Consider the following 23,079-nt stretch of genomic DNA (forward strand, 5'->3'; position numbering starts at 1 on the left):
TGGACGGCTTGGAAGCATGTGTGACATGCAGAGATGAGTGTTCACCAATGTAGCTCTGTGAGGCTTTTGTCTTACTTACACTGCAATCCTAAACACTCTTGCTAGAGACGAAGCACTGTTGGAAACAGTGGGACTTACTTTTGAGTAAACATGGGCAGGATTGCACCAGCTAATGTGGAGGAAATGCCTCTCATCTCCTCGTCTCACTCTGGTGCGAACTGCTTCCTGCCACTGTTCTCATCCAAAAAGGACCAGCGGGTGAGCAGACCTGTCTTCCCCACTGCAGAGTCCCTGTGTTGAGAGGTAATTAAACCGGCCACACAACGTGGCTTTATATCTTTTAAATACCTCCCCCTCGCACCTGTCCCCTCCCCCGCAAAACAATCCAAGACTCAGCAAGGAGTTGTGGGTGTGAAATCTGACAGGGTGGAGAAGCTATGGCAATTTAATGGTTGTCGTGGTGACTGAGAGCTCAATTGTCCACAGTGACTTTACCTCCATGGGGAGTGACCTCCATTGCAGCAAGGCCAAAGGATGAATTACAGACATGCTGGGAATGAACGGGTACACTGGAAAGGCCTTGAATGGGGGGGGGGGAGAGAAAAACTGGGGTGGAGGGATGCAACAGGAAAACTTACTCCTCTCTCCAAGTGACTCAGGGATGCTGAGATCCAATGAGCCTTCTGGACACAGCTTCGACAACAAAACAATATGTACCAATACTGGTCCATTGATGAGAAACTGGTGCAAAAGAGATGGGTAAACAGGAAATCACCTGTAAGCTTAATGAGCATTACACCAGATTCAGCACCTTGGACAGCTCCTGGAAAGTTTGGACTAAAACCCAGAGAGATTCCACTGCCCCACTGACATGGAGTCACCACTGGCTCAGACTGTGTGGGAGAAAGACAATGGCACGAGGCAAAATGCTCGTGGCTTCCTGCTAGAAGCTGACAAGAAGGATCTGCCAGCATATTTATTTATTACATTTATAGGATCTGCCAACATATAACATGACATTATACCACATTGTCAACCTGGCAGTGGCGAGCAGGGGAAATCAGAATTAAGGCACTCAACGGTCTAGAAAGGAATACTTATTGCATGTAATTTCCTACTAGATTTGGCCAATGGTGGGACACAGGCTAAGTCCTTATAGGTACATAATAAACTGTCTTATACTGGTCCACCTAGCTCAGTATTGCCCACAATGACTGGTGGCCGCTCTCCAGAATTTCAGGCAGGAATGTCTCCCAGCCCTACCTGGAGATGCCAGGGATTGAACCTAGGACCTTCTGCATGCAAAGCAGATGCTCAACCACTGAGCTGCAGCCCTTCCCCACAAGATCCAAGACCCCTTCTCCCATCTGGTGGCCCCCAGATTTTACACTAAAACTCCCATTATCCCTCACTGTTGGCTATGCTGGCTGGTGCTGATGCATATTGTCGTTTATTTATTTATTACGTTTATATCATTCTTTTCATGAAACCCAAGGCGGCGGCTTCCATATGGTTCCCAGATGGTCTCCCATCCAGGCACTGACCAGACCTGACCCTGCTTAGCTTCAGCAGGGAGCTGGCCTTATGTGCCTTCAGACCATTGCCTGGGACTGACATAGTTCAAGATAGCTGCAGGACATCTGATTGGGAAAGGCCACACTATTGGCCCACGTCCTAACAGTAACATGGTCCCTTTGCTCCAGGATACGGCATTTGTTCCCCAACTTAAAATTGCTGATGGTCTTGGTGGACCACTCAATAATTTTTCTGCCTGTTATAGCAACTGTAAAAGGCTGTGCTAGATGCCGTACGATTTTCAATGCTTGGATTTTCTTGGATCGCATAACTTGGATTCCTGCACTGAACAGGGGCGGCCTCATAGGCCTCTTCCAACTCTACTATTCCATGATTCTTAGAGTGCATTTTATTGTCTTAAAATTTAAAGTCTTGTGTATGAATGGTGCTGTTTTGACTACAAAAGGACCCACCATTTTGATAATTAGATCACTAGTAGCATATAGAAGTGGGGCCTGCAATGAAAAGTTGCAGCGTGGAGTGCTCCTGCTCAGGATATATTACTCCACTCCCTCTCAGCATCCTGTTTCCTGTCCCACCCAACTGTCAGTCAGCATTCTGTGCCCACTGAGCATGCTCAGTCCTCACCGGGCTGTTCTGGGTTTTTCCTTCCTGTTTTTTTCTTAAAGGGTTTTTTTTGCTTTGTATGTCTGTAAACCTCAGGCCTCTCCCAAGTCTGCTAATACCTCCTTCTTGTGCATGAAAGCTGCTGCTTAGGCTGATCCTAGATTGCTGTTGCCAGTCAGAGTAGATAACACCAGACTAGATACCAAATAGCTGGATATGACAGCTTTCTTATACATGTTCTAAATCCTGCATAGCCCATAGGATCCAAACCAACTTCTCTAAGCAGTAATGCCAGCTTGCAGGGCATCCCATTCCTCCTGAATACAATGTGAACAACACCAGGACAGGCAAAGCTGTTGTTCTAAGCCTTTGGATGAATTGGGTGGAGAACAGGAGCCATTCCTTCTTTCCTGGAGTTGGCTACAATAGTGTAGTGGCAAATTCAGAAATGCAGCGTTCCCCCCCCCCTTTTTCTTGCTGGGTTGAGAATGAGATCCTTGTTAATATCTTCTCCCACAAAGGCACATATATGCCTAGGAGCCAATAAGCACAAAAGGGAAGTGTTAGCTGCTGAGAAGAGTCTTCTCAGTGGCTGACTCACCTCCTTTCACTTTGATTGGCTCCAATCAGCAGGAAAGGACAAGGAAGCATGCTAGAAGGCTATTCTTAGTGGCTAACACATTGCCCTTTCATGCTGATTGTCTTGTAGGATCCTGGAGAAATAGGGACCCTGCTGGAAACTTGCTCCCAAAAAAAGGAAGGGATCTAGGCCCACCCGAACCCCTGGATGGAAGATCTTGGCTGCCTGTTTTAAAGGCTTAAATTGTACTCCCGTTCTGATGCCTTCGCGTGCCACGTACATCAGCTTGTTCTGAACTACAACCAACAAGCTGGGGGAGGAAGAGAAACGCTGGCTAGCAGCGCCCTCTTGTGCCTACAAGTGAGAATTTCCACACCAGTAAACACTGATAAGAGACACAAGTGGCCTGAGCTGCTCTTTTTTGGCGCTTGTCTGCCTGGGCCCTTTTCTCTCGTGAAATGCAGGATTGAAATGGCCAAATGGTGAGCCAGTGTGGCATAGCGAATAAAGTGTTGGACTAGGACCTGGGAAACCAGGATTCAAATCCCTGCTCACCCATGATGCTCACTGGGTGACCTTGAGCAAGTCACTCTCACAGCCTAGCCTACCTCACAGGGTTGCTTTGAGGATAAAATCAGGAGGGGGAGAAACATGTATGCCACCTTGAGCTCCTTGGAGGTAAGGTGGGACAGGAAAGGTAATAAATAATAAAATGAGAAGCTAAAAACCTGCCTGGATGTTATACCAACTGATCTGGAAAGAGCTCCTTCTTAACTCCCAAGATGCAATGGCTGGGAAATTTTAACCTGTACTTTTCAAACCTTACCTTGACACCTTATCTTGCCTCTGGGCTGACAAACAAAAGAGAAAATGGTACTCTCCTTAAGGGGCTGACTTTGGGTCAGGGGTTTCTAGTTACTGATTTTTAATTTTCACACATAAAAGGAAGCTAACATCTAACTAAGCACAGCTTGCACAACTACAAGATGTAAAGTAGTAAATGAAGAAACGTATACAGTAAGGCATCAGGCTAGTTGTAGATCACAGGAACTTCTGTTGAGGGTGCTGGCTTGTTATACCCCCACTAAGGAGTATCTAGAATCGTGAACTTCAAAATGCTGTTTGCCTAACACTCTCAGAAGGCTTTAAAAGGAAAAGGTATTCAGAGTATTACAAATCTAAGTATTTTTCTGCCTCGTGCTCATTTTCAAAATTTCCAAGCTGCTGGAACTCAATGAGACTTATTTACGGATAGACGTGCACAGGGTTACTCCGTATGGGTAAGCATGCATAGACTGCACCGATTTCACAAACAGCAGATGAAGTCATAGCACTTCAGATTGAGGATGTGAGTTCATACAGTGTGAATGCTCCTTTATATAATCTTTTTTAAAAAAATCCTTGTACATAGAAATCCAACACAGCAGAAAGAAGGTTAAGTTATACTCCTTGTACCTGACACCTTAATTTTCTATGTGCAGGGGTGTGTGTGCTTTGTTGTTGTTTTCCAGATGCAGGGGCATGTAAATAATGCTATCTGTGAGAACGAGACCTCGCTATAACAAGATGATGAACCCTTTTTTGAGGGCAGCAAATTTAAACCTGCAAAGTGCTGATTTCTACTGTGGCTGCTGCTAAAGAGAAGGCCTTGGTGAGGGTGGGAAGCACCTGCAACATCCAGCGCTGTTTTAGGACCGTCAACATGCCACAACAGCAAAGGCAAGCATGCATGGGCAGGCACAGAGGCAAGCTAAAGTGTTTCTATTGTCCGGTGTTCTCTGCAAGGCTGCATAAAACCCCGTGCCACACCGGAGGGTCAGGGAGAGAGAATCTGAAAGCAAGATCGAGTCAGGGCAGAGCCAGATGATGCTCAGCTTGCCAGCGGCCAAGGAGGATTCTCATTTATTTTAACTCCTGCTTTGGAATCCAAGACCAACCCCACTCAGTGTGCCTGTGCCCAAACTTCCCTGGAAATCACACAACACTCTTCTAAGCCCCCTCCCCCATTCCACCCGCAGTCCCAGAGGCTACTCCGCTCGAGCCCTGCTCAGGTTTCCAAGCGCAGACAGCCAAGATGTGACGAGACGTACTCTCTTTATCTTTGGATTAACAGTTTGCACAGAGTGTGGGTCTCAAATGATACTCAGGCAGTTGGGTGGGGAGGTGGCCTGCCGAGAAGGGTGTAGCATATTAAAAAAAAAGCCCAGACAGAAAAGGTTCACCCTGGATCCAACTGGGTAGCCTATGGAGTAAGTGAGGTGGGAGATGCCCCCATATTTATTTGGGTTAAGTTTCAGACATCGCACTCCACATGCACAATTGCCCAGCGTAGAAACATCTTTAAAAGGCTCTTGGTCCCAAAAAAGAATTTCCAGCAAGAACAGAAGGAGCAGAATAAAGCAAAGTGATTTGTAAGAAAATTGGAACCCAAGCCGAGAGTAAATTCACAGGGCTGTTTTCAACGAAGTCCTACTCAGAGTAGACCCACTGAAATCCATGCTTGTAAGTTGGGCCCCATTTGCACTACATATTTAAAGTAGTATCATACCACTTAAAACAGTAACAGTGGCCCGCAAAGAATCCTGGGAACTGTAGTTTGTTAAGGGTGCTCAGAATTGTTAGGAGACTGCTATAATCAGTGGCGGCTGGTGGTTGCGTGTCAGTGCAGCAGTGGAATCCGCTCTGGGTTTTAGTCTGAACTTTCAAGGCGCTGTCCAAGCACCAGCCACCAACACCTGCTGCCTACAATTCCCTGCACAGAGCTACAATTCCCAGAGTGATTTAACAATCAATCCTCTTCCCAGGGAACTCTGGGAATTGTCAGCAACTAATTCTTAAAATAGCAGCCGTATTTTGCATTGAACAAGAGCACAAAGGCCGGTCCCTCCTTCCCATAAGAGCCAGAGGTGAGATCTTTGGCGAGTAGCACAGCACACACTTTGCTTGCAGAAAGCCCCAGGTTTAGTCCCTGACATCTTCCATTAAATGTATCAGGTACTAGATGATAAGAAAGACCCCTGCCCAAGACCTTAGGGAGTGCAAGTAGACAGTACCCGCTAGACCAGCCTTCACCATCTTGGTGTCCTCCAGTTGTTTTGGACTACTGTCTGCCCCAGGCAGCATGACAAAAGGCTCTCTCCAGCATGAACTAGTAGAGGCTTGGACACAGCCTCTCTGATATATATATATATGCAGAGTAAACCTGCAATTGTGTGCAGGTGTACTCAGAAGTAAGCTCCACTCTGTTTACTGGGCCTTGCTCCCAGGTAAGTTAGCACAGGGCTGCAACCTCCTAAGAGCAGCAGATGAAGGTTTACAACAGCCTTTCTTTTCTCCAGATGTTGCTGGACTACAGTTCCCATAGTTCCTGACCACTGGCCGTGCTGCCTAGGGCTGATGGGAGTTGCAGTCCAGCAACATCTGCAGAGCCAAAGGTTGGGAAAGGCTAATTTACAAGAATGAGGTAGCTGAACGGTTTGTACCACTTCATAGTGCAGGGGAGGTGGGGTATTAATATTTTTGACACTTCCTTACATGTAACCTATAGAAACATGCATCGAAAAGTAGTACAACAGAGAAAAGGAGAATGGCTTTCCTCAGCCTGATGCCCTTCAGATGTTTTTGGACAACAACTCCAGTAAGGCTGATGGGAGCTGTAGTCCAAAACATCCGGGGAGCAAGCAGGTTAGGCTGGAAATGTAAGGCCTGGTCTATACATATGTTGCGGAATGAGCACTTAGGAAGAGGCTGAGATCCAAAACAAGAGGGGGTATTCTGGGGATGAGCCAAAGTTAGCCAACATGGTGCCTTCCAAATGTTCCCAACTCCCATCAGCCCCAGCCAGCATGGCCAATGGTCACAGACAGTGGGAGTTGTAGCACCACAACAGCTGGAGGGTGCCATGTTGGCTACTGCTGAACGGTAGTCAGATAAGTCCCTAGTAGGTAGAACGAACCCCTTAGTTGCTGGTTGACACACACACACACACACACTCTCTCTCATCTTTGATCAGGAATGTAACCAGCCGACTTCTTTTAGCTCATACTGTTTGCCCAGCGAGCCCAGTACTGTCGACTCTTGATTGGCAGCTGCTACCTGATCTTTTTAATCGGAGATGTCAGTGACCAAACCTGGACCCTTCTGCAGGGAGAGCACATACTCTGCCACTGAGCTATGGCCCCTTTCCTCCAAACTGCATAAACGTAAATGATATCACAAGCAGATTCTCCAAAAATGGGATTAACCTCTTTCCCACAACCCGTCCGGAATGTTATTCTTCCGGGAAGTCTATTTTAAGTTACTAGTTCTCAAGAGCAGCCACCTCACAGGACTGCAAAGGAAACGTGCCAAGGGATGCGGCTGTCTTTCTCCTCTCGGGCCGAGACCCGTCCTCAACTCCAAAGCCTGTCTCTGGCCTTCCAGCAGTGCTGCCAATTGGTGTCATATTTCTCACAGACTGACACATTTTTGCACCCCCTTGTCCCCTCCTTTCAAACCATGCCTCATCTATTTTATGGGCTGGGCTTGTTGGCTGTCCCTCGAGTTCCATAGGGCTGTCTCAGGACCCTGCGCTCTACAGATCCGGTTACTTCTACATGAGAACCCGCGATCTACCGCAAGCCCAGCCTGCTCTGACAAAAGCCGAGGCCTCGAACATTATTTCAGCTCAGTGCTCACACCGACCAGCGGCTGATGCAACAGCATTACCTGTCCTCCCAACACAGTAGTGTCCAGTGCCAAAGAGGACACTTGGAGGGCAGGGGATGGAGAGGCAATGCACATGCCTGGCGCGCTGGCTGCTGGGGCTGTATTTTTATTCCATCACTGACTCACAGGTTCAAAGAAGGGGATCAAGATAGCTGGGATGCTCACTGTTCTCTCACCTAACGGTGCCAAAAGCCATTAATAGGCTAGACACGCTTGTGCTCATTCCTTCTTTGCAAACAGATCTATCTAAAATTCCCTGAATTCCTCACTCCCGCCCACCTGCACACACACAATCAGTCTTCTCACCAATGCAAACGTTCAGGAACATTATAGTGGAGGAGGACTATCTTAGTCTATATGACCAAGGCTGGAGAACTGTTGTCAGCCCAAGGGCCACATTCCCTTCTGGGCAACCTTCCAAGGGCTGCATTTCAGTGGTGGGTGGGGCCAGAGACAAAAGTGGGAGGAGCAACGAATGCAAATGTTAGTGTTGTACAATAGACTCGTTTTTCTACACACCCACCCACACACCTCTCCATCCCTGCAAGCAGGAAGCATTGTTAGAGTTCAAGGAGAATGCCAGACCGAGACGCTTGGGGGAGATGCATTCAGCTTCCGGGGCTGAGGTTTCTCCTGCCCATACACACACACAGACACATAGGTATCAGCAGTAGCTGATGCAATTGTTTTATATTGTTTTAAGTTTTTAAATTGAGGTTTTAAATTGTTTTTAAAATATGTGTTTTAAATTGTATATTTGTTTTAATGTTTTTTGTTGCTGTAAACCGCCCAGAGAGCTTCGGCTATGGGATGGTATACAAGTGCAATAAATAAATAAATGCGGTACCCTCCATATGTTTTGGACTGAAACTCCCATCATCCCTGATTATTGGCCATGCCTGCTGGGGCTGATGAGAGTTGTAGTCCAACAACACACGGAGGGCACCACGTGGTCCACCACTGAGATTGTGTGTGTATGGTGGTCTCTCTCTCTGTGCATATCTATATATTACATCACATATTCCCAAGATTCCATTCAACAAACAAAAACCCAGGATGAAGCCCTGCAGCTACAGGGATGTAGCTATGCAAACAAAGGGGTTGCGTTATCAAAAGAGGGGACCTGATCTGAATCTTAACAGCAGGGAGCACTAGCTGACTTAGCCTCCCTCCTACCCTGATGGCGTCCCCTAGTACAGTGGTCCCCAAACTTTTTTCCCCCCATGGACCACTTCGTAATTCCTGATGGTCTTGGCGAACCGCTTAATGATTCCTCCACCTGTTGTAGTGATTGTAACATGCCGCATGATTTTTAATCGCATTCGTGTTGCATCTTATTTCTTATTTTGTGTTTCAGTGTGTTACAATTTGCATTCCATAGAATTAAAACTGTAATGTAATAAAATACAATACAGGAAATAAAAGATGCAATAAAAATACAATTAAAAATCAATATGAACACTTAATGCGGACGTGCTGTTGACCACCTGAATTAAGCTCGTGGGCCACTTGTGGTCCATGGACCAGTCGGGGAACCCCTGCCCTAGGACTCACAAGTATGTGCCGTTGATACCTATACGGAAAAAGTAAAGGGGTACACTTGGAGAGAAACACTGTTGCAAGGAGGGATCCCACAGAAGTTCTGAAGCACATTTCACCCCCACCCTCAATTGTCCTTTTGCAGTATACAAGCTCTGCCTTCCCAAACACACATACAGACGCACCCGCTTTGCTAACTGCACTAGTAAAATGCCTGGATTGAACCAAAGGGGACTGTTTACAGGCTGAGCAGAGACCACCCAAGCTGGAATCTTTTCTCGGCTCCAGATGATCTCATCTCTTGGCTGACTGGCCTCCATGCCTGCCCCCACCTCCCGTTTAGCCACCAAAAAAAGGATCACTCCACATTGCATAACTGGATAGGCCTGCCTCTTTGGATAGGGGCCGCACTCCGGGCTTCCTCAGCAATACCTTTTTCGGTCATCTACTTTTTCCTCCCCACAGAACCAATCACTGGGAAAGATTTAGAATACAAGTTTCCCTTCTCTAGCATGGAAAGGAGGACTCGGCTAGAACTGTTGCTTGCAGGGTGATGTTTACGGCTGAGGATGCCGTCATTCAACACCAACAGCTGTTATCATTATTATTATTTATAAATTTATATACCGCTAATACAAGACAAGTGCTCCAGTTTTCAGGCAGAGAGGAACATAGGAAGCTGCCTTATGCTTAGTCCAGCCAGAGAGAGGAAAACCCCCAAGGTGACAAACCGGCAGACAGCAGAGAGGGAAAAGCAGGAATCATTATTGCAGCCCAACGCATTGCGGGTGTTGATTTCCTACTTTCACTCTCTGCTGTCTGCTGGTTTGGCACCTTGGGGGTTTTCCTCTCTTTGGCTGGAGTGTTTTTGGGTGCTTCCCTCCTTCCTTTTCTGCTCCTTATACTAAGACCATTGTCCATCTAGCTCAGTATTGTCCACACTGACTGGCAGCGGCTCTCTGCAGAGTTTCAGGCAGGAGTCTGTCCCAGCTCTACCTGGAGACGCTGGGAACTGAACTTGGGACCTTCTGCATGCAAGGCAGATGCTCTAACCACTGAGCTATGGCTCTTCCCCTATCGTATATAGAAGCTATCCGCCAAAGATGATAGATAGTGTACAGTTCAAAAGGTAGATTTACTATCGCCAAATAGTGAATGTATGTTCGAAAGGTAGCAGATTTACTCTGAAAGTTGCCAGTAGTCCCTGTGAGAAGCTGTGCCAACATTCCCGTCCTATCCCATGCATGGTGCCCACCAACCGTTCCTGCCTTAACACCTCTCTTTATAAAATCCACTTCCCAACATTCTGCCACACTATAAATTATGAACCGAGGGAAGAGTCTCATCTTTTAAAAACTTAATTACTGACCGAGCCTAGCATTTGAGGCACTTTATAAACAAAAAGCGGGAACTGCAACAAAATGTTGCAGTGTGGAGAGCTGCTGTTCAGGTTCCAGGCCCTCCATTAGATCCCCCTCTTGTCCCAAACAGTCAGCCAGCATTCTATGTCCACCAGGTATGCAGCTCTTGTTGTTGTTATATGCTTTCAAGTCGATTACGACTTATGGCGACCCTATGAATCTTTTTATATATATACGGCACCTGGTGGTCTCCCATCCAAATACTAACCAGGTCTGACCCTGCTTAGCTTCCGAGATCGGGCATGTCCAGGGTAGTATGGCTGTAGGCTCAGTTCTTATTAGGCTGGGTTTTTGGGGGGAGAGTTGTATTTTTCCTCTTAGATTTTCCCCCTAAAGATTTTCTCTTAGATTTTTTACCCCTACAGATTTTCCCTTAGGAAACCTGGAGCTTCCTAAGACTGCTGATACCTCCTTCATGGCTTCTACTGGGAGGAAGGGCAGGATATAAATCAAATAATAAACAAACAAATAAATAAACAATACTTTATCGTTACTACTACAATGCAACTGAGAAGCACAACCAAGGAGAGAAATCTATAGACAGGGGCAGGCTTGATTCTCAATGGCTGGAGTGACAGAGGAATGAGGAGAAGATCTGACCTCACACAAATGGGGTAGGGAAAAACAGACCAACATCACCCCCCCCAATTCGCTCCCCACCCATGAGATTTGCCCAGAAATTCTCCTCTTAAAACTCTGACCCAGCCATACAAAGCAGACAGAACATAGAAGGTTGCGTCCAATGCAAGTCCGACTCAGAGTACACCCACTAAATCAATGGATTTAAGTTATTCATGTCCACTGATTTTCAATGGGTCTACTCTAAGCAGGATGAGCGTTGGATAGAACCCTGTGCTTTTGACAAAGAGCCCTCCCTTGCAACGTGTGGTTGGGACAAATAAAAAATGACACATTTCTAGTGCTCCTTGAGAGGCATTCGCTTTTGCTGATCTGCAGGAACCTCTGCCGGGCCTTCATCCCTATCAAGGCTGCCGGCATAGCAGCATCACAGGACGGAGGGGAGAATTTGTTTGAGAGAGGGCAGATCCTCCCATCTTTTGCCTGGGTTCAGAGAGAGAGCTCCTCCCACCCGCACCCCATTTAATCTGGACCATCATGATTTTCACCACCTGTAGCCTGCAGTAGTAAATCCATGTCGCTTTAACACACAAGTCCTTCTGCTTCCGTAGACTAGTACGTACAGCTGGTTGTTAAGATCACCATGGATCAGCACAAAGAAAACCATCATTCAATGAAGTGCACCGAAAAAAACTGTTCCTAAAGGTCAGGACAAGGCATTCAGTGGCAGAGCTGATGTGGGAAACCACGTCTCCGGCAAACCCCTGCAAAGTGGCTGGCTGAGGATCCCGATCCCAGCAGAGAAGTAACACTTGCAGGAGAGGAGGGTTTAGCCCTTCCTTTCACACTGCTTTCTCCCCCCCCCCACCGCCCCCAGTCAAAGTTCCAGATGCACCTTTGCCACACTGCAGGGGAAAAGCAGTGGTGGAAGTGATGGTGATGAGTAAAGCACCCCCGCCCCTTGCAAAATTGCTCCCTGCCCCCAGCTGCCACCCTGGCATTTTGCAGCACCAGCAGAAGCCAGGCCGATGAGTACATAGTTTATCGCTTAACACAGCCTCGCAGGGATGCTTTTGACTCTAAGTTAAGGTAGGAACTTAACGTGTGACTTGTTCTCTCTTTAAAAAAAAACATTAAAAATGCCATGTCCACATGATCCTGAGCCTCAGGCTATCAGGACCCAGCCATATTAGCAGGCAATGACATTCCTCTAGAAGACCTCGTGCCTCCAAGCGTCGCTCTCTCTAGGGTATCGATTTCCAGCTTGGTCAATCCACTTTTAAAAAGCCCATTTAGGAGATCCGACTGACTCTCTTCCTGACCCAATTTTCTTTAAAAAGAAAACCAGCATTCCAGCACCTGTCAGCATCCCTTCGACCTTGGCCGTTTTTGGCAACCTTTGGGTAGCTCAAATAAGCCAGGCCACTAACACACTGCCTTTTGTACCCCAGACGGCTGTCCTTTGGGGCTGTCTGCTGCAGGAGAAGGGGGAGGGAACAGCTTCTGGGTCTCCAAGCATCAGAAAAGGTTCAGCGTCAAAGGTCCAACCAGCAGATTAGTCAACTAAAGCTTTAGCTGATTAAGCTTGAGCCAGACCATTGGCTCATCTAGCTTAGTATTACCTACACTGCCTTGGCAGCAGCTCTCCAGGGATTCAGGGAGTGGCCCTTCCCAGCCTTACCCGGAGATGCCAGGGACTGAACCCGGGACCTTCTACATGCAAAGCAGAGGTGCTCTACCACTGAGCTGCGGAAAGAACCTCAAAGGTGATCTAATCTAGCCCCCTGCTGATGCAGAAAAGTTGAAAAGAAAATGGCAGCATTTCAAATCGGAGAATGTAGCAACTCCACTGGCCACTCCCCCCACATCCATGGCAACACCAGTGGCATACCAATGACAACCCTGACATCAGCCATGCACAGAAGGACCCAGTCTGCACATGGATGTGCCATCATAACACCATACAAAAGGCTAACCCTTAATGTACGCAAGAAGGATGCTACAGTGCCCTCAGGCGTCCCAGCCTTTGTAATTCAAGCACTAAGCACACAGCAACTGCAAGGCACCATAGCACAGTCAGGAGGAGAGCCTGGCTGGGAGTCCAGAGTCTGTGAGTTCAAATCCCCACTTGTGTCTCCTGGGTGTCAAGGGCCAGCTAAAGATCACCCCCACAGGGAGTGGCTCAGGGGTTACGTGCCCTGCCATCTGTGCAGCCGTGGGCAAGCTGCATCGTCCCAAGGAGCCCAGTTGCGGACAAGGAAGGGGCTGGCTTGTGCAGCTGTGGCAAGCTGAGCAGGCCCTAGCCAGCTGGGGAGGACTAGCCTCAGAGGAAGGCAATGGTTAAACCCTCTCTGAATACCACTTACCATGAAAACCCTATGAATACAACCAAAACAAGAATTCATAGGATTGCCATAAGTCAGGATCGATTTGAAGGCATATAACAACTGATGAAGGAAATCCACTCCACAGAATCATACTTTCGAAATGTCATTACCTAAAATTTAGCAAACTTGCTCAGATTTTGGCTCTGATGCATTACTGCAATTGGCCATTGAATAAAATTGAGCATGCACAGAGATCATCTGCAGACATCCTTCTCTGGGTAACTCCCACCACCTCAGTGAGCAGCTGAGGAAAATGCCTCTTCTGTAGGGTGCCCCATTTATGGAATTCTCTCCCAACGGAGGCTTCTCTGGCCCCTACATCTGTATCTTTTCAGGATCAGGAGAAGGCATTTTTATCATCACCTCAGGCTTCCAACATCCAAGCAGATTAAAAAAATATCAGAGTCTTTTATTGACGCTATTCATTCTGCTGTTCTACTGACTGCAGGTGAAGCATCTTTGAGGGAGACTCAGGGCCTTCTCGGTGGCTGCTCCCAGGTTGTGGAACACTCAGGAACATAGGAAGGTGTCTTGCATCTAATGGTCCACCTTGCTCAGTATTGACTCTATACTGACTGGCAGGGTTTCAGATTGGTGACATTTCCTGCCCTTCCTGGGCATGCCAGGGATTGAACCTGGGACCTTCTGCATGCAGAGCAGATGCTCTGCCATCGAGCTACAACCCTTCTCCTTGCCACAGGCAGTCTGCCTCAGATTACTCTTCTGCCATCAGACAAAAATGTTTTTATTCAGACAGGAAGGACTCTGGTCTCATAAGCCAACTTGATATGGGCATTGTAAACCTGCCGCATGAGGTTTTAACTGGTTGTTTTCATTGCTTGTATTTATGTGTTTTACCTGCCTAGTGGCTTTTTAAAAAAATTATTTTGCAGTTTACTTCATTATTTTATTGATGCCAGTTGCCCTGAGCATTAGAGGGTGGAAAGGTAGATACTACAAATAAATAAGAGCATTACGTTAGTGTGTGAATGTGTTTTAATCGTTAGGTGGTAAGAAATGCAAGACGTACTCAGAGTAGACCCACTGATGTTAATATATACAACTAACTTAGGTTCATTAATTTAACTGGACCTACTCTGAGTAGGACTTAGCTGAATACAACCCATTGTTTTGTTTTATCTTGAGAACTATCCTGGATGTTACAGACTTAGGGGTGGAATATGAAGTTTGCCACGTTTTCTTAAATAAATAAAATAAAAATGTAAATTAATTTTTTTTAAATGCAGGACAGGGAAAATATGGGATTTCTGGGTTCCCTTTCTCCATGCCTAGGGAACACTAGGAATGTGCTCTCACTGAGCCAAACCATAGAAGATCACACCAGGATGGAGATTCATGGCAAGCTGAAAATGCACATTTGATACTCATAAGTAGGGATGGGGAATCTTTAGCCTTTCAGTTGTTCTTTGGCTCCCACCGGCCCCAGCCAGTATGGGCAATGGCCAGGGTTGCAGTAACATCTGGAGGGCCATAGGTTCCACATGCATGGCCAAGTAGTTCACTGTGTAGAGGGGATTCCACCACAGCACTGTATCAATGTAGAAACATGTAGGGCAGGGGTGGTGAACCTGCAATCCTCCAGATGTTGTTGGACTCCAAATTACCTTAAGCTCCAGCCAGCATGGCCAATGGTCAGGGATGATGGGAGCTGAATAATGTCTGGAGGGACAGAGGACCCTGCTCCTGTTCTAAAGGAAAAGCCTACTCAGGACCGAAGGACATGACATCTGTAGAACCAAGTCCCAATCCTCTTCCTGTTGTTGCACAGCATGGCCTTACCTTTGGATCAGGCTCCCAAACAGTAGATGCAGGACCTTCTGCACATTCTCCATGCACAGCCAGCTCCAATGATCCACCATGATCAGACGGAGAAGGTCCAAGGCAACGTCCGCCAGCAGCGTCTCTGACTCTGTCAAGTCAAGGTGACATAAAAGGAGCATAAGGAAACTGTCTTATACCAGGTCAGACCATTTGTCCATCCAGGCCAGAGATAGGGAAACCCTCCAGGTATTGTTGGACTCCAGCTCCCATAATCCCTGACAATGGCCATGCTGGCTGAGGCTGATGGGAGTTGGAGTCCAGCAATATTTGGAGGGCTACAAATTCCCCATCCCTGTGCCAAAGCATAATTTACTGTAAAAGGAACAAACTGCAAGCCTCAAGCTTGCATGCTCCACCACACCACACACACACTTCAGTGCAGCAGTGAGGAGTTTGGAAACTTTCACTTCTGATTTAGGTGAAACACAGTTTTTATGTTGGCCAAATCCGACTTAACTACTTTATTTATTTATTAGATTTATATCCCACCCTTCCTCCCAGTAGGAGCCCAGGGCTTGCTTGAAACAAGTCAACTCCAAACCTTGGAGCTACAAAGCTGGTTTGTTTCAACAAACCACAGTTAACACTGAGTACTGTTCAAGGTTTGGACAACACACTAAACTGTGACTAACTGAAACCAGAAGTGAAAGCATCCAAATATCTTGCAGTGATGAGATGGAGGATCGGGTGGGGGAGCACATGGCTCACTGCAGCTTATCCTCATCAAGCTAAATTATGCTTCAACGCAGGACCGGAGAACTTTTTCTCACCCCAAGAATGCAGCCTTGTAGGGCAGGATATAAATTCAATAAATGTATGTATGTATATCAGGTGGGTGGGTCCAGGAGCAAAAGTGAGCAGAGCAGCAGATGCAACTCTTATCTTTATGTTACAGCCATGCAGAAGCAAGACATTTCTACCACACACCCCAATTTCTCCATCCATCCAAGCAAACAAGAGGCATTATCACTGTTCAAGGACACATTCCACCCAGACAAACACACTCAAGGGGGGCATGGAGCAGGCCCAACAAGGGCCATGGCTTGGGGATAGTCCTGAAAGTTGGAGAGAGAGATCTGGAAGACTGCATTTGGCCCTTCATCTGAATGTTCCCCCATTCCTGGCTTAGCGCAATATCTGAACCAGAGCTTGGAAAAGTTACTTTTTTGAACTACAACTCCCATCAGCCCAATCCAGTGGCCATGCTGGCTGGGGCTGATGGGAGTTGTAGTTCAAAAAAGGTAACTTTTCCAAGCTCTGATCTGAACCTAGTCAGTGTGGTTTGGGTAGTCACTGTCTGCCATCAGAGCATGCAGGCATTATATGTTGCACTTGCCAATGCTGACTGCAAGGCAAGTGTGTGATAAAGAAGGGGTGATAAAACTGATGGGATGGGATGAGTTAGGCAGGTTGGAAATATAAGGCAGTATTCAATGCTAGTCCTACTCAGAGTAGACCCACTGAAGTTACGCATGACTAACTTAGCTTCATTAATTTCAGTGGGTTTACTCTGAGTAGAGGCAGCTAGGACCTGGGAGCTTTAGGGCCCGGGATCCTGAGAGAGCAGGCAAGGAAGATCAGTGTTGGGGGGGGGGCTGCGGCGTAAGCTATGAACCAGGAATTCAAATCTCGCCTCCACCAAGAAGTCACTAAGCGGCTTTTTGACAAGTTACCCTCTCGGCACCTCAATTCCTACATCTGCAATATGGGGGATTTTACAATACTGCCAACCTTTACAAGTTTGGTAAGACATGTGAACGAGATAAAACACCTCAAGCACTTTGAACGCCTAAAAGTGCTACGGGGAAGGATGAGAGTTATCATTAATGGGGCATCTACCCATAACAAATTTATGTCGGGTTTATCCTTATTACATTTATTTATTTAGCCATAATATATTTGTATACCACTATTTCATTTAAAAAAGTCAAAGCATTTTACAACCTTCCCCCAGAACTGTTGTCTATTGAGCGACCTTAAGTCTGTGTCATAGCTATGCCAATTACGTGCTATTACTGCCTATTCCCTGGATGCCACTCTGTTCTTCAAATTCATGTAGCTCTGCTGCCACCTTATGGTAGTGTCAGGACTCAGCAGCAAAGACCATCAGCCACTGCTGAGCAAACACATCTGTTTCTAAAGGTTCTGCCACTTGTCACACCAAAGGAGATTCAGGATAGGAAGGAACACAGGAATATGCCTTGTACTGAATCTGAGCATTGGTTAATCCAGCTCACTACTGTCTGCATTGACTGGCAGGGATTTCAGGCAAGGCTCTCTCCCAGCCCTATCTGGAGATGCGGAGGGTTCAACCTGGGACCTTCGGCATGCGAAGCAATTGCTTTACCATGGAGCAATGGCCACTCCCCACAGGGAAACATAACCATAATTTATGTACAACAGCGAACTCAATACCGCAGGTGCCTATCCTTATGTAGCCAAAGCAGCACCACCCATGCACAAGAGGAAGATATCAGCAGGTCTGGGGGATGCAAAGGTTTGCCGCAGCCAACTTTGTCCCTCCGTACAATTCCCCAGAGGCGTCACTAAACGGCCACACTATGTCATTTCGAGACATATTCTTCCAGGGCCATTTAGAAAGTGCAAGGTAAGCAGGTGCTCTGCTTCGCAGCTGCTCAATGCAGCTTTTAACTTCAGAGAAGCTTCCGAGAAAGATAAGGTAGACTTCAGAGAACTTTAGAGAAGTTTCAAAACGGAGAAAAAGCCCATTTCATATTATGGAAACCTTACCCCCCTGCCCCACAATCCCAGAAAGTTGGCTTCTCCCACCCCTGCTTGAGTGTCACTCCCCAATTCCCATCTTCAGAACAGGTGTCCCCCTCCTTTCTGCCAAAACGCTGTAGGAATTTTTAGAATAGCCTCTCTATTCCTGGGCTCAGTTTAAAGTGCTTGTATTGGCCCTTGAAAGCCTGGAATAGTTTGGGGCCACGTGACCTCCCATTGGCTGCTGCCATGTGAATCTACTTGGCTTTTGAGATCAGTTTTTGGAGGCCCTGCTCTCTGTTCTGTCCATATGCAAGATCAAGAGGGCCAGGAGGAGAGACAGGGCTTTCCTGGTGGTGGCACCACAACTGTGGAACTCCTTCCCAAATGAAGTTGCAAGAGTAACAGTGAATTAAAGGACCTGCCCCCCTGTCCATTTCCACAGGTCAGGAAGGCTGGTGAGCACAGCAATTGCTTCAGCAGCAACACAGCTCGGACTTGTGGCCCATGCAGGAGCTGAAGGCTCCCCACGTTCCTGGTTCTCAGTTAGGCTCTGATCCTAGCAGGTTTTTCCATGCGCTTTCCCCCTTCTCAAGCAGCCTCGTAGGCAGCTGGTCGGGGACTTCAGCTGCAACTCTGAAATTCCTGCGTTGCTCACTGTTCCTCTGCTCTTGTGGGAGACTGAGGAAAGAGGTGTCTGAGAGCCAGTCAGGAACCCAGACACCTGGTGTAGAAACCTCCATGTCTGGAGCAGGGATATCCAGATCTGATGGCTCCTCAGGGTCACTGGCAACATGGTAATCTTTTGGGGGACCCTTACCCTTGCTCCTCATCTGAGGAGATCTCTGCTTCAATACATGGGAAGGCCTAACCCAGATCCCCACTGAGTACAGCAGCTAGGTACACCGTCTCCCAGCATGCACAGGGGCAGGGCACGACACACATTTTACCTCAGGATAAGCCCCAATCTTGTGCGGCTATTTGCAGAGTTAAGCAGCAAGGAAAAGGGTTGCATGCAGAGAAACCGAAGTTTAGGCCTTCTAAGAACGAATGTTCAACTGGGAACCATCTCTGTGTCTCAGCCTTTGTTTGACTCTCATTTTCCCCTCCCCTAGGTTGGTTCAAAAGGTCGCCGAAGCAACTGAATTCACATACTGAACATCTCTGAAAAACCACATCCCAAACATTCCTTCCTCAGAACCTTCCTTTCTAGGACATTCCAGCCCTCCTCTGCCCTGGAGCGACCACAGGCGCAGAACCATCAAAGTTCTTCAGCAAGACCTCAGAAGAGCTTCAGCCAATGATGTGCCTTTAACAAAACCGCCGTCTTGCCATTAACCACAAAGCATTCTCTGCCAAATGGTTATAAACTTGGAAAAAGGAAAGCAAGGAGTAGATAAAAGATAACCAGGCTGCACGTTTTACACTCACACTAGAAGTTGATTTAAAAAAAAAAATCCCCTTGTTACTTGGAAGCAGGAGAAAGATGATCACACTAACCTGGGGGTAGTTTGGTCATTTGTACAGGGCTCACAAGTGCCATCAAAGAGACAATACAGGACATCAGGCCAGGCAGAAAATGCCCACACACACACACTTTCATGGGGCTATTTGTTTCCTATGAAAGGAAAAGAGTTCAGAGAAATTTCTTTTAGGGGGTGTTTACCTCAGGTGTGGGGAACATTTGGCCCTCCAGATGTTGGACTCCAGTTCCCATAATCCTAGGCCCTTGGCCATACTTGCTGAGGTCATTGGGAGTCATAGCTCAGCAATATCTGGAGGGCCAAAGAGTCCCCACATCTGGTTTATCTGATGGTAAAGAGACCCATGTTTGGACTTATAGAATCAATTACTAGCTTAAGATGATATTTACCCCTTCTGGGTTGGCTCCTTTGACACTCGAAGACTCTTTTCAGTCCAAGCGGAAGCGGTTTTTGTATAATAAAATCTATGCCCTTCGTTTCTCGCCCGAGGCGCTCATCAGACTCAGGTAACACAAAGCTAAAATGGCTATTCTACTTTGGATCAAGGATATTGACCTACAAGCTAATTTAAGTCTGATTGTGGCATATCCCAACCCAGGTCTGTATGGAAGAGCACCTTCTCCGGCGAACTACCTGCGAAATTTAACCGTTCCCAAATATAGAAAACCATTTTCCTTAGCTAGGCACAATGTACTTCCCTCTGCCTTATTGGAAGGTAGATACCATAGGATTCCATACTCTGAGCGGGCTTGCCCTTGTGGGTCTGGCGAGGTGGAATCAGTAAGCCACGTACTTCTCCACTGCTCCCTTTACCATGACCTGCGGCAAGTTTTTATTACCCCTCTTCTACAAGCCCTTCCAGCGGTATCTGTAGCGGGTTATTTGAACTATTTGTTGGTGGATCGTGATCCTATGGTCACTATTAGTGTAGCAAAATTTTGTGCGGCAGCTATTACTTGCAGGAAAAAGATATTACACACAGAGTTAATATTTTAACTGTATTTTAACCTTTTATATTATTCAGTTCCTAGTTTTAAATTTCCCTGGTACTGCTCTTGTTTACTTTGTATTTTGTGCTTGTATTACTCTGGCTGGTCGGTGACCGAAATAAATATTGATGATGACATCTGATGGTAACTGTAATTCTTGTAAAGTGTCTGTTGTATTATAAAAAGGGGACAGGCTCTTTTTAAACTTTTTTTTGGGTGCTTTGCCATCGTACTTCCGGTTCAAGCAGTGGCTGAGCAGCACCGCACAACAGTCTGGCTGTGTTCTTCACAATGAAAGGCCCAAAGGGATAACAACGCTATGCTTTGATGTAATGTTGACCCCAGGGCCATTTTGGTAAAAAAAAAAACAAGACTGCCTCCACGTCCCAAAACAAGGCCTGAATACATCAGCCTAGGACTAATATACTGTACAGTAATGAGGAGCAGGACTTTTTCGTGAGGCTGTCCCTGTTCTGTGGGAAAACATTCTTGTCAGATACCACAGGCGCCCATGATCTGTACTCTCTGGAAACAATTGCAGACATTTTTGCTCCGACAGGCTTTCCCAGCTGGATGAATAGGTCTCTGCAGTGGGTATCTACTTGGTATTGGTTTTTTAAAATTTGTCTGCTGTTATTTTCTTGGTTGTTTTTAACTGTTGGAAAGCTGTTTTTGTTGTAATTTGTATATTGCCTTGAGACGGGTGGGGAAGCAATTAAATCTTACCAAGATCGCTGCTGCCCTCTGCTGGTTGCTGTGATGCCTCTGTGGGCTTCACGATGACCAAACTGGATGCACGTCGAAGGGCACTGGCGTCCCTACCTCCCTCACTCTCTGGGTTCTCGTCAAAGACGGCTTCCAGTAGCTTTTCCTGCTTCTGGATGAAGGACTCCATCCTTGCCAGGGACAGAAACTCCGAGACCTGAGAGAACATAAGAACATAAGAAGAGCCTGCTGGATCAGGCCAGTGGCCCATCTAGTCCAGCATCCTGTTCTCACAGTGGCCAACCAGGAGAGAAAAAGGAGCAAGTTGCTGTCCACTGCCTCTCAGCCTCACAGGGTTGTTGTGAGGATAAAAATGGGGGGGGGGAGAGGAGAATCAAGTATGTCACTTGGAGCTCCTTAGAGGAAAGTGGAGATATACATGTAAAAATAAATAGGAAATAGGTTTGAGGCACAATGGAGGAGATCTAGCCCTCGGTTGCCTTCTGAAGCTACTCAATGGAGCATACCCTTGAAAACGGTCCGGAAACTGCAACTGGTACAGAATGCGGCGGCTCGCCTGATTACAGGCAGCTGCCGGCGAGATCACATCACTCCAGTGCTGAAGGAGTTGCACTGGTTACCAGTTGTTTTCCGGGCCCAATTCAAGGTGTTGGTTCTGACCTCTAAAACCCTATACGGTTTCGGCCCAGTCCATCTGAAGGAGCGCCTCCAACATCATCAGGGATGCCGCTCAACAAGATCAGCCTCAAAAGGCCTTCTCTCTATCCCACCAGTTAAAACAGCTAGACTGGTGAGAACTAGGGAGAGGGCTTTTTCAATTGTGTCCCCCACTTTGTGGAATTCCCTCCCAAATGATCTCCGCCATGCCCCCTCTGTGATGAGCTTCCGCCGGGCCTTGAAGACCTGGCTCTTCAGGCAGGCTTTGGGGATGGCTTAGGTTTTATTATTATTGTTGAGATTTGTAATGTTTTATGTATGTTTTTGTACATCATCCAGAGTGGCTGGACAGCCAGCCAGATGGGTGACTAATAAATTTAAATAATAATAATAATAATAATAATAATAATAATAATAATAATAATACCTGGGGTGTGGGGGAGTAAGAATTCAAATTTTCTTGGACACTTATGCACACTTACAGCGGTGCCTTCCTTGAAAGAATATGCAACCTTCTCCTGTGTTCCAGCCACATTCAGAACTGGAGGAATTTTACTGGATGCGAACCTCAGCCTAGGCCTGTGAAAGAGAAACCCCAGGATTATGATTTATTGGTTATAACATGGTCCTCCTCCAAGGAGCTCAAGCCGGGCTCACACAAGTCTGGTTCCTTGATGTAACTGCAGGTTCCTGAATGCCCGAACTCCACTCCACTCACCGTTATTTTACTGTTGTGTATTTATGGCTGCGTACACACCATACATTTAAAGCACATTATTCCAAAGAAACAGTTTTAAAGCAGGATTCCAAAACACACAAACGTGCATAGGATCAGAAACAAACCTGATTGCAAAATCCAATGTCAAACTTACAAATATGGAAAGTCTTGATTTAGAATGGTGTATTGGCTTCCTACACAAAACAAAAAAGTCCGTCGATTGCTAATGAACGTCACTTCTAGCCAAGGTTTTATTGTTCTTGTTATTATTAAATAATAACAATAATTTAAAAAATGCCATTCTCACCATTTGATTGCTTTACTCAAGTGAAACCTCTTTCCAGGAAAAAAATGTTACAATTATGAACACAAGAATGACACTTCTCTTAATTCCAGCAAAGCATTACTAACCAACTCAATGGACCTGGTCGCCTTCACCAAAGGCAAACCAGCTATTCCTTCAGATGAAGATGCTAACCGTTCTGCTGCTGACCGTATCTGGTTGTCTCTGAAGAACACACAGTTGCAACGGTGGCCTACCTAATTTATTTTAGAGGACACACAGGCTACCTATTAGGTACCAT

At 46.6% G+C, this 23,079-nt stretch overlaps 1 protein-coding gene across 5 annotated transcripts in view; it reads right to left on the reverse strand.

Moving 5' to 3' along the window:
- Nucleotides 1-23,079, reverse strand: part of SNX19 (sorting nexin 19) — a 47,174-nt gene that overhangs the window by 11,919 nt on the left and 12,176 nt on the right. For 4 of the 5 annotated variants that reach the window (XM_061593059.1, XM_061593058.1, XM_061593057.1 and 1 more), the window contains 3 exons: nucleotides 22,260-22,356; nucleotides 21,121-21,316; nucleotides 15,156-15,285 (listed from right to left, as the gene is read on the reverse strand). In XM_061593059.1, coding sequence (XP_061449043.1) covers nucleotides 15,156-15,285; nucleotides 21,121-21,316; nucleotides 22,260-22,356 — 423 coding nt within the window. Of the gene's footprint in view, nucleotides 1-15,155; nucleotides 15,286-19,421; nucleotides 19,540-21,120; nucleotides 21,317-22,259; nucleotides 22,357-23,079 lie in introns of those variants that run through there. The other variant, XR_009758708.1, reaches the window with a different exon arrangement.

The sequence above is a fragment of the Rhineura floridana genome, chromosome 12, assembly GCF_030035675.1.
Source record: "Rhineura floridana isolate rRhiFlo1 chromosome 12, rRhiFlo1.hap2, whole genome shotgun sequence".
NCBI classification, from domain to species: Eukaryota; Metazoa; Chordata; class Lepidosauria; order Squamata; family Rhineuridae; genus Rhineura; species Rhineura floridana.